Source organism: Pseudophryne corroboree, chromosome 3 (assembly GCF_028390025.1).
Source record: "Pseudophryne corroboree isolate aPseCor3 chromosome 3, aPseCor3.hap2, whole genome shotgun sequence".
Taxonomy (NCBI): Eukaryota; Metazoa; Chordata; class Amphibia; order Anura; family Myobatrachidae; genus Pseudophryne; species Pseudophryne corroboree.
In genome coordinates, this window is record NC_086446.1 from 452,679,507 (window position 1) to 452,696,246 (window position 16,740).

Below are 16,740 nucleotides of genomic sequence, written 5' to 3' on the forward strand. Positions count from 1 at the left end.
TGAGCGATTCCATCTTGAACTTGAATCTTCTGATATAAAAGTTCAAGTATTTTCATTTCAAGATGGGTCTCACCGAACCGTTTCGGTACCACAACCACTGTGGAATAGTAACCCCTTCCTTGCTGAAGGAGGGGTACCTTGACAATCACTTGTTGTGATTATAGTGTTGAATATCCACCAACACCGTCTCCCTGTCAGAGGGAGGTGCCGGTAAGGCAGATTTTAGGAAACGGCGGGGGGAAGAACGTCTCGAACTCCAGCCTGTACCCCTGAGATCCTGCTTGAAGGACCCAGGGATCCATGTAAGAGAGCCCACTGTCCGCTGAAATATCTGAGACGGGCCCCCACCGTACCCGGGTCCGCCTGAGCAGCCCCAGCACCATGCTGTGGACCTACCGGACGCAGGGAGGACTTCTGCTCTTGGGAACTAGCTGTGTGTTGCAGCTTTTTCCTCTACCCTTGCCTCTCGGCAGAAAGGATGAGCCTCTAGCCCTCTTGCTTTTCTGGGGCCGAAAGGACTGTACTTGATGATACGGTGCTTTCTTTTGTTGTGGGGTAGCCTGTGGCAAAAATAAGAATTTACTTACCGATAATTCTATTTCTCATAGTCCGTAGTGGATGCTGGGGACTCCGAAAGGACCATGGGGAATAGCGGCTCCGCAGGAGACTGGGCACAAAAGTAAAAGCTTTAGGACTACCTGGTGTGCACTGGCTCCTCCCCCTATGACCCTCCTCCAAGCCTCAGTTAGGATACTGTGCCCGGACGAGCGTACACAATAAGGAAGGATTTTGAATCCCGGGTAAGACTCATACCAGCCACACCAATCACACCGTACAACTTGTGATTTGAACCCAGTTAACAGCATGATAACAGAGGAGCCTCTGAAAAGATGGCTCACAACAATAATAACCCGATTTTTGTAACAATAACTATGTACAAGTATTGCAGACAATCCGCACTTGGGATGGGCGCCCAGCATCCACTACGGACTATGAGAAATAGAATTATCGGTAAGTAAATTCTTATTTTCTCTGACGTCCTAGTGGATGCTGGGGACTCCGAAAGGACCATGGGGATTATACCAAAGCTCCCAAACGGGCGGGAGAGTGCGGATGACTCTGCAGCACCGAATGAGAGAACTCCAGGTCCTCCTCAGCCAGGGTATCAAATTTGTAGAATTTAGCAAACGTGTTTGCCCCTGACCAAGTAGCTGCTCGGCAAAGTTGTAAAGCCGAGACCCCTCGGGCAGCCGCCCAAGATGAGCCCACTTTCCGTGTGGAATGGGCTTTTACAGATTTTGGCTGTGGCAGGCCTGCCACAGAATGTGCAAGCTGAATTGTACTACAAATCCAACGAGCAATCGTCTGCTTAGAAGCAGGAGCACCCAGCTTGTTGGGTGCATACAGAATAAACAGCGAGTCAGATTTTCTGACTCCAGCCGTCCTGGAAACATATATTTTCAGGGCCCTGACTACGTCCAGCAACTTGGAATCCTCCAAGTCCCTAGTAGCCGCAGGCACCACAATAGGCTGGTTTAAGTGAAATGCTGAAACCACCTTAGGGAGAAATTGAGGACGAGTCCTCAATTCTACCCTATCCGTATGAAAAATTAGGTAAGGGCTTTTATAGGATAAAGCCGCCAATTCTGATACACGCCTGGCTGAAGCCAGGGCTAACAGCATTACCACTTTCCATGTGAGATATTTTAAGTCCACAGTGGTGAGTGGTTCAAACCAATGTGATTTTAGGAATCCCAAAACTACATTGAGATCCCAAGGTGCCACTGGAGGCACAAAAGGAGGCTGTATATGCAGTACCCCCTTGACAAACGTCTGAACTTCAGGAACTGAAGCTAGTTCTTTTTGGAAGAATATTGACAGGGCCGAAATTTGAACCTTAATGGACCCTAATTTTAGGCCCATAGACAGTCCTGTTTGCAGGAAATGCAGGAAACGACCCAGTTGAAATTCCTCTGTAGGGGCCTTCCTGGCCTCACACCACGCAACATATTTACGCCAAATACGGTGATAATGTTGCACAGTTACATCCTTCCTGGCTTTGATCAGGGTAGGGATGACTTCATCCGGAATGCCTTTTTCCTTCAGGAACCGGCGTTCAACCGCCATGCCGTCAAACGCAGCCGCGGTAAGTCTTGGAACAGACATGGTCCCTGCTGGAGCAGGTCCTTTCTTAGAGGTAGAGGCCACGGGTCTTCCGTGAGCATCTCTTGAAGTTCCGGGTACCAAGTCCTTCTTGGCCAATCCGGAGCCACGAGTATAGTCTTTACTCCTCTCCTTCTTATGATTCTCAGTACCTTGGGTATGAGAGGCAGAGGAGGGAACACATACACTGACTGGTACACCCACGGTGTTACCAGAGCGTCCACAGCTATTGCCTGAGGATCCCTTGACCTGGCGCAATATCTGTCCAGTTTTTTGTTGAGGCGGGACGCCATCATGTCCACCTTTGGTTTTTCCCAACGGTTCACAATCATGTGGAAGACTTCTGGGTGAAGTCCCCACTCCCCCGGGTGGAGATCGTGTCTGCTGAGGAAGTCTGCTTCCCAGTTGTCCACTCCCGGAATGAACACTGCTGACAGTGCTATCACATGATTTTCCGCCCAGCGAAGAATCCTTGCAACTTCCGTCATTGCCCTCCTGCTTCTTGTGCCGCCCTGTCTGTTTACGTGGGCGACTGCCGTGATGTTGTCCGACTGGATCAACACCGGCTGACCCTGAAGCAGAGGCCTTGCCTGACTTAGGGCATTGTAAATGGCCCTTAGTTCCAGGATATTTATGTGAAGTGACGTTTCCATGCTTGACCACAAGCCCTGGAAATTTCTTCCCTGTGTGACTGCTCCCCAGCCTCTCAGGCTGGCATCCGTGGTCACCAGGACCCAATCCTGAATGCCGAATCTGCGGCCCTCTAGGAGATGAGCACTCTGTAACCACCACAGGAGAGACACCCTTGTCCTTGGAGACAGGGTTATCCGCTGATGCATTTGAAGATGCGATCCGGACCATTTGTCCAGCAGATCCCACTGAAAAGTTCTTGCGTGGAATCTGCCGAATGGAATCGCTTCGTAAGAAGCCACCATCTTTCCCAGGACCCTTGTGCATTGATGCACTGACACTTGGCCTGGTCTTAGGAGGTTCCTGACTAGGTCGGATAACTCCCTGGCTTTCTCCTCCGGGAGAAACACCTTTTTCTGTACTGTGTCCAGAATCATCCCTAGGAACAGCAGACGTGTCGTCGGAATCAGCTGCGATTTTGGAATATTTAGAATCCATCCGTGCTGTCGTAGTACTACTTGAGATAGTGCTACTCCGACCTCTAACTGTTCTCTGGACCTTGCCCTTATCAGGAGATCGTCCAAGTAAGGGATAATTAAGACGCCTTTTCTTCGAAGAAGAATCATCATTTCGGCCATTACCTTGGTAAAGACCCGGGGTGCCGTGGACAATCCAAACGGCAGCATCTGAAACTGATAGTGACAGTTCTGTACCACAAACCTGAGGTACCCTTGGTGAGAAGGGCAAATTGGGACATGGAGGTAAGCATCCTTGATGTCCAGAGACACCATATAGTCCCCTTCTTCCAGGTTCGCTATCACTGCTCTGAGTGACTCCATCTTGAACTTGAACCTTTTTATGTAAGTGTTCAAGGATTTCAGATTTAAAATAGGTCTCACCGAGCCGTCCGGCTTCGGTACCACAAACAGCGTGGAATAATACCCCTTTCCCTGTTGTAGGAGGGGTACCTTGATTATCACCTGCTGGGAATACAGCTTGTGAATGGCTTCCAATACCGCCTCCCTGTCGGGGGGAGACGTTGGTAAAGCAGACTTCAGGAACCGGCGAGGGGGAGACGTCTCGAATTCCAATTTGTACCCCTGAGATACTACCTGCAGGATCCAGGGGTCCACTTGCGAGTGAGCCCACTGCGCGCTGAAATTCTTGAGACGGGCCCCCACCGTGCTGAGGACTTGGCAGAAGCGGGGGAGGGCTTCTGTTCGTGGGAAGAGGCTGTCTGCTGCAGTCTTTTTCCCCTTCCTCTGCCCCGGGGCAGATATGAGTGGCCTTTTGCCCGCTTGCCCTTATGGGGATGAAAGGACTGAGCCTGAAAAGACGGTATCTTTTTCTGCTGAGAGGTGACCTAGGGTAAAAAGGTGGATTTCCCAGCCGTTGCCGTAGCCACCAGGTCCGATAGACCGACCCCAAATAACTCCTCCCCTTTATACGGCAATACTTCCATATGCCGTTTGGAATCCGCATCACCTGACCACTGTCGCGTCCATAACCCTCTTCTGGCAGAAATGGACATCGCACTTACTCTTGATGCCAGAGTGCAAATATCCCTCTGTGCATCTCGCATATATAGAAATGCATCCTTTAAATGCTCTATAGTCAATAATATATTGTCCCTGTCCAGGGTATCAATATTTTCAGTCAGGGAATCCGACCAAGCCACCCCAGCACTGCACATCCAGGCTGAGGCGATTGCTGGTCGCAGTATAATACCAGTATGTGTGTATATACTTTTTAGGATATTTTCCAGCTTCCTATCAGCTGGTTCCTTGAGGGCGGCCGTATCAGGAGACGGTAACGCCACTTGTTTTGATAAGCGTGTGAGCGCCTTATCTACCCTAGGGGGTGTTTCCCAACGCGCCCTAACCTCTGGCGGGAAAGGGTATAATGCCAATAATTTTTTAGAAATTAGCAGTTTTTTATCGGGGGAAACCCACGTTTCATCACACACCTCATTTAATTCATCTGATTCCGGAAAAACTACGGGTAGTTTTTTCACACCCCACATAATACCCTTTTTTGTGGTACTTGTAGTATCAGAAATGTTCAAAACCTCCTTCATTGCCGTGATCATGTAACGTGTGGCCCTACTGGAAAATACGTTTGTTTCCTCACCGTCGACACTGGAGTCAGTGTCCGTGTCGACCACCTGAGGTAACGGGCGCTTTAGAGCCCCTGACGGTGTTTGAGACGCCTGTACAGGTATTAACTGATTTGCCGGCTGTCTCATGTCGTCAACAGTCTTTTGTAAAGTGCTGACACTATCACGTAATTCTTTCCATAAGACCATCCAGTCAGGTGTCGACTCCTTAGGGGGTGACATCACTAACACAGGCAATTGCTCCGCCTCCACACCATTTTCCTCCTCATACATGTCGACACAACGTACCGACACACAGCACACACACAGGGAATGCTCTGATAGAGGACAGGATCCTACTAGCCCTTTGGGGAGACAGAGGGAGAGTTTGCCAGCACACACCAGAGCGCTATATATATATATATAGGGATAACCTTATATAAGTGTTTTTCCCTGATATAGCTGCTGTATATATTTATCTGCCAAATTAGTGCCCCCCCTCTCTTGTTTTACCCTGTTTCTGTAGTGCAGGACTGCAGGGGAGAGTCAGGGAGCCTTCCTCCAACGGAGCTGTGAGGAAAAAATGGCGCCAGTGTGCTGAGGAGATAGGCTCCGCCCCCTTCTCGGCGGCCTTTCCCCCGCTTTTTTAAGGAAAAATTGGCAGGGGTTAAATGCATCCATATAGCCCAGGAGCTATATGTGATGTATTTTTTGCCAAATAAGGTGTTTTTATTGCGTCTCAGGACCTCTTCAGTCTTCTGGCTCTGTAAGGGGGCCGGCGGCGCGGCTCTGGGACCCATCCATGGCTGGGCCTGTGATCGTCCCTCTGGAGCTAATGTCCAGTAGCCTAAGAAGCCCAATCCACTCTGCACGCAGGTGAGTTCGCTTCTTCTCCCCTTAGTCCCTCGGTGCAGTGAGCCTGTTGCCAGCAGGTCTCACTGAAAATAAAAAACCTACTTTAAACTTTTACTCTAAGCAGCTCAGGAGAGCCCCTTAGTATGCACCCTTCTCGTTCGGGCACAAAAATCTAACTGAGGCTTGGAGGAGGGTCATAGGGGGAGGAGCCAGTGCACACCAGGTAGTCCTAAAGCTTTTACTTTTGTGCCCAGTCTCCTGCGGAGCCGCTATTCCCCATGGTCCTTTCGGAGTCCCCAGCATCCACTAGGACGTCAGAGAAAAAATCGATTTCCCAGCAGTAGCTGTGGAAACGAGGTCTGAAAAACTATCCCCAAACAGTTTTACCCCCTTATAGGGCAACTTCCATGTGCCGATTCGAGTCGGCATCGCCTGACCATTGTCAAGTCCATAACCCCCGTCTGGCGGCAATGGACCTAGCGCTTATTTTTGATGCCAGACGGCAAATATCCCTCTGTGCATCACGCATGTATAAGACCACGTCTTTTATATGCTCTATTTTCAGCAAAATATTGTCCCTATCCATAGTTATTTTCCGACAGGGAATCTGACCACGCAGCGGGAGCACTGCACATCCATGCCGAAGCAACGGCTGGTCGCAATATAATGCCCTAGTGTGTGACCATATCTTATAGGGTAACCTCCTGCTTTCTATCAGCAGGTTCCTTCAGGGCGGCCGTATCCGGAGACGGTAGTGCCACCTTTTCTGATAAGCGTGTAAGCGCTGTATCTACCCTATGGGGTGTTTCCCCGCGTGACCTATCCTCTGGCGGGAAAGGGTACGCTGCCAATAACCGTTGTAGAAATTATCAATTTCTTACCGGGGGAAGACCACTCTTCCTCACACACCTCATTTAATTTCTCAGATGCAGGAAAAACTACTAATAGTTTTCTCTCACCAAACACAATACCCTTTTATGTGGTACCTGGGGTATAATCATAAATGTGTAATACATTTTTCATTGCCTCAATCCTGTAACGGGTGGACCTATTTGGAGGGTACACCAGTCTCATCGATGTCGACACTGGAGTCAGTATCCGTGTCGACATTTGTGTCTGTTATCTGAGGTAGCGGGCGATTTTAAAGCCCCCCATGACATTTGAGACGCTGGAACAGGCACAAGCTGAGTAGCCGGCTGTTCCGTGTCGTCGACCTTTTATGTAAGGAGTTGACACTTTCACGTAATCCTTCCATAAGTTCAACCACCCCAGTGTCGACCCCGCAGGGGGTGACAACATATTTACAGGCATTCGCTCCGCCTCCACCTCATTATCCTCCACATACCTGTCGACACAGCCATACCGACACACAGCACACACACAGGGAATGCTCTGATAGAGGACAGGACCCCACAAAGCCCTTTGGGGAGACAGAGGGAGAGTATGCCAGCACACACCAGGGCGCTATATATCACAGGGATAGCACCTATAAAAAAGTGTTTTCCCTTATAGCTGCATATATTTGTATACTGCGCCTAAATTGTGCCCCCCCTCTCTTTTTAACCCTTTCTGTAGTGTATTAACTGCAGGGTAGAGCCAGGGAGCTTCCCTCCAACGGAGCTGTGAGGGAAAATGGCGCCAGTGTGCTGAGGAGATAGGCTCCGCCCCCTTCTCGGCGGACTTTTCTCCCGCTTTTTTCTGGAATCTGGCAGGGGTTAATATACATCCATATAGCCCTGGGGGTTATATGTGATGTATTTTTGCCAGCCAAGGTGTTTATATTGCTGCTCAGGGCGCCCCCCCCCAGCGCCCTGCACCCATCAGTGACCGGAGTGTGTGGTGTGCATGAGGAGCAATGGCGCACAGCTGCAGTGCTGTGCGCTACCTTGGTGAAGACTGATGTCTTCTGTCGCCGATTTTCCGGACCTCTTCTTGCTTCTGGCTCTGTAAGGGGGCCGGCGGCGCGGCTCTGGGACTGGACTCCGAGGCTGGGCCTGTGTTCGATCCCTCTGGAGCTAATGGTGTCCAGTAGCCTAAGAAGCCCAAGCTGGCTGCAAGCAGGCAGGTTCGCTTCTTCTCCCCTTAGTCCCTCGATGCAGTGAGCCTGTTGCCAACAGGTCTCACTGAAAATAAAAAACCTAAAACTAACTTTTATCTAAGAAGCTCAGGAGAGCCCCCTAGATTGCACCCTGCTCGGTCGGGCACAAAAATCTAACTGAGGCTTGGAGGAGGGTCATAGGGGGAGGAGCCAGTGCACACCAGATAGTCCTAAAGCTTTCTTTAGATGTGCCCAGTCTCCTGCGGAGCCGCTATTCCCCATGGTCCTTACGGAGTTCCCAGCATCCACTAGGATGTCAGAGAAATACCCAAATAAAAACATAACACACACACCGTGAAAGTAAAAATTTATTAAAACACACTTACACACTCACACATACTTACCTACATCCCACGCCGATCACGTCCACTTGTCCATGTAGGATCCAATAGGTGGTTCCTGTAAAAATGAGAGAGAGATTACTTACCTACATCCCACGCCGGTCACGTCCACTTGTCCAGTAGAATCCAATAGGGCCGGCACCTGTAAAAATGAAAAATAAGATTTTACTTACCGATAAATCTATTTCTCGTAGTCCGTAGTGGATGCTGGGGACTCCGTCAGGACCATGGGGATTAGCGGCTCCGCAGGAGACAGGGCACAAAAATAAAGCTTTAGGATCAGGTGGTGTGCACTGGCTCCTCCCCCTATGACCCTCCTCCAAGCCTCAGTTAGGATACTGTGCCCGGACGAGCGTACACAATAAGGAAGGATTTTGAATCCCGGGTAAGACTCATACCAGCCACACCAATCACACCGTACAACTTGTGATCTGAACCCAGTTAACAGTATGACAAACGTAGGAGCCTCTGAACAGACGGCTCACAACAATAACAACCCGATTTTTTTGTAACAATAACTATGTACAAGTATTGCAGACAATCCGCACTTGGGATGGGCGCCCAGCATCCACTACGGACTACGAGAAATAGATTTATCGGTAAGTAAAATCTTATTTTCTCTGACGTCCTAGTGGATGCTGGGGACTCCGTCAGGACCATGGGGATTATACCAAAGCTCCCAAACGGGCGGGAGAGTGCGGATGACTCTGCAGCACCGAATGAGAGAACTCCAGGTCCTCTTTAGCCAGGGTATCAAATTTGTAGAATTTTACAAACGTGTTCTCCCCCGACCACGTAGCTGCTCGGCAGAGTTGTAATGCCGAGACCCCTCGGGCAGCCGCCCAGGATGAGCCCACCTTCCTTGTGGAATGGGCCTTGACAGATTTAGGCTGTGGCAGGCCTGCCACAGAATGTGCAAGTTGAAATGTGCTACAAATCCAACGAGCAATCGTCTGCTTAGAAGCAAGAGCACCCAGTTTGTTGGGTGCATACAGGATAACAGCAAGTCAGTTTTCCTGACTCCAGCCGTCCTGGAAACCTATATTTTCAGGGCCCTGACAACATCTAGCAACTTGGAGTCCTCCAAGTCCCTAGTAGCCGCAGGTACCACAATAAGCTGGTTCAGGTGAAACGCTGACACCACCTTAGGAAGAAAACTGGGGACGAGTCCGCAGCTCTGCCCTGTCCGAATGGACAATCAGATATGGCTTTTGTGAGACAAAGCCGCCAATTCTGACACTCGCCTGGCCGAGGCCAGGGCCAACAGCATGGTCACTTTTCATGTGAGATATTTCAAATCCACAGATTTGAGCGGTTTAAAATGTGATTTGAGGAATCCCAGAACTACGTTGAGATCCCACAGTGCCACTGGAGGCACAAAAAGGGGGTTGTATATGCAATACTCCCTTGACAAACTTCTGGACTTCAGGAACTGAAGCCAATTCTTTCTGGAAGAAAATTGACAGGGCCGAAATTTGAACCTTAATGGACCCCAATTTGAGGCCCATAGACACTCCTGTTTGCAGGAAATGCAGGAATCGACCGAGTTGAAATTTCTTCGTGGGGCCTTCCTGGCCTCACACCACGCAACATATTTTCGTCACATGTGGTGATAATGTTATACGGTCACCTCCTTCCTGGCTTTGACCAGGGTAGGAATGACCTCTTCCGGAATGCCTTTTTCCCTTAGGATCCGGCGATCCACCGCCATGCCGTCAAACGCAGCCGCGGTAAGTCTTGGAACAGACCTGGTACTTGCTGAAGCAAGTCCCTTCTTAGCGGCAGAGGCCATGAGTCCTCTGTGAGCATTTCTTGAAGTTCCGGGTGCCACGTCCTTCTTGACCAATCCGGAGCCACGAGTATAGTTCTTACTCCTCTACGTCTTATAATTCTCAGTACCTTGGGTATGAGAAGCAGAGGAGGGAACACATACACCGACTGGTACACCCACGGTGTTACCAGAACGTCCACAGCTATTGCTTGAGGGTCTCTTGACCTGGCGCAATACCTGTCCAGTTTTTTGTTCAGGCGGGACGCCATCATGTCCACCTTTGGTCTTTCCCAACGGTTCACAATCATGTGGAATACTTCCCGATGAAGTCCCCACTCTCCCGGGTGGAGGTCGTGCCTGCTGAGGAAGTCTGCTTCCCAGTTGTCCACTCCCGGAATGAACACTGCTGACAGTGCTATCACATGATTTTCCGCCCAGCGAAGAATCCTTGCAACTTCCGTCATTGCCCTCCTGCTTCTTGTGCCGCCCTGTCTGTTTACGTGGGCGACTGCCGTGATGTTGTCCGACTGGATCAATACCGGCTGACCTTGAAGCAGAGGTCTTGCTAAGCTTAGAACATTGTAAATTGCCCTTAGCTCCAGTATATTTATGTGGAGAGAAGTCTCCAGACTTGATCACACTCCCTGGAAATTTTTTCCCTGTGTGACTGCTCCCCAGCCTCTCAGGCTGGCATCCGTGGTCACCAGGACCCAGTCCTGAATGCCGAATCTGCGGCCCTTTAGTAGATGAGCACTCTGCAGCCACCGCAGAAGAAACACCCTTGTCCTTGGAGACAGGGTTATCCGCTGATGCATCTGAAGATGCGATCCGGACCATTTTTCCAGCAGATCCCACTGAAAAGTTCTTGCGTGAAATCTGCCGAATGGAATCGCTTCGTAAGAAGCCACCATTTTTCCCAGGACCCTTGTGCAATGATGCACTGACACTTTTCCTGGTTTTAGGAGGTTCCTGACTAGCTCGGATAACTCCCTGGCTTTTTTCTCCGGGAGAAACACCTTTTTCTGGACTGTGTCCAGAATCATCCCTAGGAACAGCAGACGTGTCGTCGGAAACAGCTGCGGTTTTGGAATATTTAGAATCCACCCGTGCTGTCGTAGAACTACTTGAGATAGTGCTACTCCGACCTCCAACTGTTCTCTGGACCTTGCCCTTATCAGGAGATCGTCCATTTTCTTTGAAGAAGAATCATCATTTCGGCCATTACCTTGGTAAGGACCCGGGGTGCCGTGGACAATCCAACCGGCAGCGTCTGAAACTGATAGTGACAGTTCTGTACCACGAACCTGAGGTACCCTTGGTGAGAAGGGCAAATTGGGACATGGAGGTAAGCATCCCTGATGTCCCGGGACACCATATAGTCCCCTTCTTCCTGGTTCGCTATCACTGCTCTGAGTGACTCCATCTTGATTTGAACCTTTGTATGTAAGTGTTCAAATATTTCAGATTTAGAATAGGTCTCACCGAGCCGTCTGGCTTCAGTACCACAATATAGTGTGGAATAATACCCCTTCCCTTGTTGTAGGAGGGGTACTTTGATTATCACCTGCTGGGAATACAGCTTGTGAATTGTTTCCACTACTGCCTCCCTGTCGGAGGGAGACGTTGGTAAAGCAGACTTCAGGAACCTGCGAGGGGGAGACGTCTCGAATCTCCAATCTGTACCCCTGGGATACTACTTGTAGGATCCAGGGGTCCACTTGCGAGTGAGCCCACTGCGTGCTGAAACTCTTGAGACGACCCCCCACCGCACCTGAGTCCGCTTGTACGGCCCCAGCGTCATGCTGAGGACTTGGCAGAAGCGGTGGAGGGCTTCTGTTCCCGGGAATGGGCTGCCTGCTGCAGTCTTCTTCCCTTTCCTCTATCCCATGGCAGATATGACTGGCCTTTTGCCCGCTTGCCCTTATGGGGACGAAAGGACTGAGGCTGAAAAGACGTTGTCTTTTTCTCCTTTATACGGCAATACTTCCATGTGCCGTTTGGAATCTGCATCACCTGACCACTGTCGTGTCCATAAACAACTTCTGGCAGATATGGACATCGCACTTACTCTTGATGCCAGAGTGCAAATATCCCTCTGTGCATCTCGCATATATAGAAATGCATCCTTTAAATGCTCTATAGTCAATAAAATACTGTCCCTGTCAAGGGTATCAATATTTTCAGTCAGGGAATCCGACCAAGCCACCCCAGCGCTGCACATCCAGGCTGAGGCGATCGCTGGTCGCAGTATAACACCAGTATGTGTGTATATACTTTTTAGGATATTTTCCAGCCTCCTATCAGCTGGCTCCTTGAGGGCGGCCCTATCTGGAGACAGTACCGCCACTTGTTTTGATAAGCGTGTGAGCGCCTTATCCACCCTAAGGGGTGTTTCCCAACGCGCCCTAACTTCTGGCGGGAAAGGGTATACCGCCAATAATTTTCTATCGGGGGAAACCCACGCATCATCACACACTTCATTTAATTTATCTGATTCAGGAAAAACTACAGGTAGTTTTTTCACACTCCACATAATACCCTTTTTTGTGGTACTTGTAGTATCAGAAATATGTAACACCTCCTTCATTGCCCTTAACAAGTAACGTGTGGCCCTAAAAGGAAATACGTTTGTTTCTTCACCGTCGACACTGGAGTCAGTGTCCGTGTCTGTGTCGACCGACTGAGGTAAAAGGACGTTTTAACGCCCCTGACGGTGTTTGAGACGCCTGGACAGGTACTAATTGGTTTGCCGGCCGTCTCATGTCGTCAACCGACCTTGCAGCGTGTTGACATTATCACATAATTCCTTAAATAAGCCATCCATTCCGGTGTCGACTCCCTAGAGAGTGACATCACCATTACAGGCAATTGCTCCGCCTCCTCACCAACATCGTCCTCATACATGTCGACACACACGTACCGACACACAGCACACACACAGGGAATGCTCTGATAGAGGACAGGACCCCACTAGCCCTTTGGAGAGACAGAGGGAGAGTTTGCCAGCACACACCAAAACGCTATAATTATACAGGGACAACCTTTATATAAGTGTTTTTCCCTTATAGCATCTTAATATATATAATCATATCGCCAAATAAGTGCCCCCCCTCTCTGTTTTAACCCTGTTTCTGTAGTGCAGTGCAGGGGAGAGCCTGGGAGCCTTCCCACCAGCATTTCTGTGAGGGAAAATGGCGCTGTGTGCTGAGGAGAATAGGCCCGCCCCCTTTTCGGCGGGCTTCTTCTCCCGTTTTTCTGAGACCTGGCAGGGGTTAAATACATCCATATAGCCCCAGGGGCTATATGTGATGTATTTTTTAGCCAGAACAAGGTATTCTCATTGCTGCCCAGGGCGCCCCCTGCAGCGCCCTGCACCCTCCGTGACCGTTGGTGTGAAGTGTGTGACAACAATGGCGCACAGCTGCAGTGCTGTGCGCTACCTCATGAAGACTGAAAAGTCTTCTGCCGCCGGTTTCTGGACCTCTTCGCTTTTCGGCATCTGCAAGGGGGTCGGCGGCGCGGCTCCGGGACCGGACTCCATGGCTGGGCCTGTGTTCGATCCCTCTGGAGCTAATGGTGTCCAGTAGCCTAAGAAGCCAATCCATCCTGCACGCAGGTGAGTTCACTTCTTCTCCCCTAAGTCCCTCGTTGCAGTGAGCCTGTTGCCAGCAGGACTCACTGTAAAATAAAAAACCTAAAAACTTTTTCTAAGCAGCTCTTTAGGAGAGCCACCTAGATTGCACCCTGCTCGGACGGGCACAAAAACCTAACTGAGGCTTGGAGGAGGGTCATAGGGGGAGGAGCCAGTGCACACCACCTGATCCTAAAGCTTTATTTTTGTGCCCTGTCTCCTGCGAAGCCGCTAATCCCCATGGTCCTGACGGAGTCCCCAGCATCCACTAGGACGTCAGAGAAATTATACTTACAAAGTAATCCACAGGAGGAGAGAGAGAAATTAATGAATATTGGGGGTAATTCCAAGTTGATCGCAGCAGGATTTTTTTTAGCAATTGGGCAAAACCATGTGCACTGCAGGGGAGGCAGATATAACATGTGCAGAGAGAGATAGATTTGGGTGTGGTGAGTTCAATCTGCAATCTAAATTGCAGTGTAAAAATAAAGCAGCCAGTATTTACCCTGCACAGAAACAAAATAACCCACCCAAATCTAACTCTCTCTCTGCACATGTTACATCTGCCCCACCTGCAGTGCACATGGTTTTGCCCAACTGCTAAAAAATTTCCTGCTGCGATCAACTTGGAATTACCCCCATTATACACTCGCTGACGCGGGAGGACGTTAGCATAGACAGGGGAGAGTGCTGCTGCTAGCTGGGATGATGGAGCAGGCTCCCCCAATAGTTGTGAGCCTAGTAGCTGTACCCCTAGTAGCTTTGCCCCCTGTAGCAGTGCCCCCAGTAGCAGTGCCACGAGTAGTTGTGACCCCTGTAGTTGTGCCCCCAGTCGCTGTGCCCCCTGTAGCTTTGCCCCTTGTGGCTGTGCCCCCAGTAGTTGTGACCCCTGTAGCTGTGCCCGTTGTAGCTGTGCCCCTTGTAGCAGTGCCCTGAGTAGTTGTGCCCCCAGTCGCTGTGACCCCTGTAGCTTTGCCCCCAGTCGCTGTGCCCCCAGTAGTTGTGACCCCAGTCGCTGTGCCCCTTGTAGCTTTGCACCCAATAGCTGTGCCCCGAGTAGTTGTGCCCCCAGTCGCTGTGCACCCTGTAGCTTTGCCCCCAGTAGCTGTGCCCCCAGTAGCTGTGACCCCTGTAATTGTGCCCCCAGTTGCTGTATCCCTTGTAGTTGTGCCCCCAGTTGCTGTATCCCTTGTAGTTGTGCCCCCCAGTTGCTGTGCCCCCCAGTTGCTGTGCCCCTTGTAGTTGTGCCCCTGTTGCTGTGCCCCTTGTAGTTGTGCCCCTTTGCTGTGCCCCTTGTAGTTGTGCCCCTGTTGCTGTGCCCCTTGTAGTTGTGCCCCTTTTGCTGTGCCCCTTATAGTTGTGCCCGTGTCTGTGCCCCTTGTAGTTGTGCCCCTTTTGCTGTGCCCCTTATAGTTGTGCCCCTTTTGCTGTGCCCCTTATAGTTGTGCCTCTTTTGCTGTGCCCCTGTTGCTCTGCCCCTTATAGTTGTGCCCCTGTTGCTGTGCCCCTTGTTGTTGTGCACCCCAGTTGCTGAACCCCTGTTGCTCTGCCCCCAACACACACATAAAAAAAACACACACACACATACTTACCGCTCCAGCAGCGCAGCTCCATTAGCGCTGTCCTCCGTCTCCGACCGCCGTCTCGTCTCTGCTGTACTATGGGAGAGACGTCATGACTCATGACGTCTCTCCCATAGTAGCGCCGCTGGCTGCAGCGGGCGCCCACACAGCCCACGGCGCCCGCTGCAGCCGGGAAGGGGGCTCGCTAGTGATTGGACAGCGGATCCAGCACTGGATCCGCTGGGCCAATCACATCTGGGGCACTGACAGGGGCGTGCATTCATCGGGGCTGAATGCACGCCCCTGTCATTGCGGCACCAGTATAGGTGCCGCTTCCCCATTCATTTTCAATGTTCACAGCCCATTGCTGCGCCCCGCCCCCCGCTGCCCGAAGTTTTAGTGTTAGCAGCGGGAGGCACCTCTCCCGTGCCTCCTACCCTCACAAGCAGCCACAGGGGGGGGGATTATTAAAATAATGAAAAAAGATATTTATAACAGACTGTGTTATAAATATCTTCTTTTTATTATTTTAATCATTATGACAGGGGAGGCACTGCCTCCCCTGACTGCACGTCCCTGCCCTCTACCAACAGGGTTGTGTACCCTATCAACAGTGGTGATGGCGTGGATAGTGAAAGAGAACTACCCCACCTGCCTAGCCCCTCCCCCTACGTCAGAGGTCCTTTAGCACACTTGGTTCTAGCATAACCGATATCTACCATAACCTATACCGTCCCGCCCAGGTACGTTTTCCGTCCACTTCCGGGTGTTGAGTCTACCAGCCAATCAGATCGTCGCAACAGTGTCAGGGTACCGTTCCAATAACGCCATAACGGAGGAAGACGTGGTTAAGGCGGTTGCTAGGTGACAGTATCGCCGAGGGCACTGATTGGCTGCAAGCAAGGTGCGGGAGGTGTGTCTCTGCGTATCTGCAACATGGCGCTGAACAGAAACCATCTGGATAGCGGAGGCATCGTAGTTAACAACAGCGAGAGGTGAGTGAGCGCCCGGACATAGAGATGGCCGCTGTCACTGCAACCGCCTGGCTCACCCTCCCGGATTCTCGTTGCAACACGCAGCGTCAGTGAGGGCGGGGCTCTGTGTGATGGGCACGACTGCCGACCAGTCAGGGAGCGCGGAGGCTGTAATGCGCACTTGTCCTGCCAGCGTATGCTAGTTGTAGTTCAAGTGCATCAGACATTGCTTGCACAGACAGTGAGACACTGCAGCAGGGATGGGACATCGAAAGAAAACATTGGTTAAACACTGGGGGTTTTTTAATACTGGTCACAAAACATTGTTTAGTCCTAATCATTGGTTCTGTAAGTCCGATGGTGACCACTGTAAATCAATGTTTCTAGTTATTTAAACAAACTGGCTACCTAGGCAAATAATCCTAGGCGTGCGCAGAAGCTGTCATGGAGGTGCTGCTCTGGGGTGTACCTCCGCCACATTATGGTGAAATATAAATAGCATTGTGAAAATAAAACAGTCCAGCATTTGTGGGCTACATGCAAAAGCAGTCCGTATTTACGCTGCGTCTGAGGACAGTAAATGTTTTTGCACCCCTTCAGTTAAGGTGCATACACACTAG

At 50.6% G+C, this 16,740-nt stretch overlaps 1 protein-coding gene across 2 annotated transcripts in view; it reads left to right on the forward strand.

Annotated features, from left to right (window-relative positions):
* The window catches only part of WBP2 (WW domain binding protein 2), a 116,429-nt gene that overhangs the window by 10,428 nt on the left and 89,261 nt on the right, over positions 1-16,740 (forward strand). The window contains exon 1 of one of the 2 annotated variants that reach the window (XM_063960573.1): positions 15,949-16,141. The exons of the other annotated variant lie outside the window; for it this stretch is intronic. Coding sequence (XP_063816643.1) covers positions 16,083-16,141 — 59 coding nt within the window. The 5' untranslated portion in view covers positions 15,949-16,082. Of the gene's footprint in view, positions 1-15,948; positions 16,142-16,740 lie in introns of those variants that run through there. 2 annotated transcript variants of the gene reach the window in all.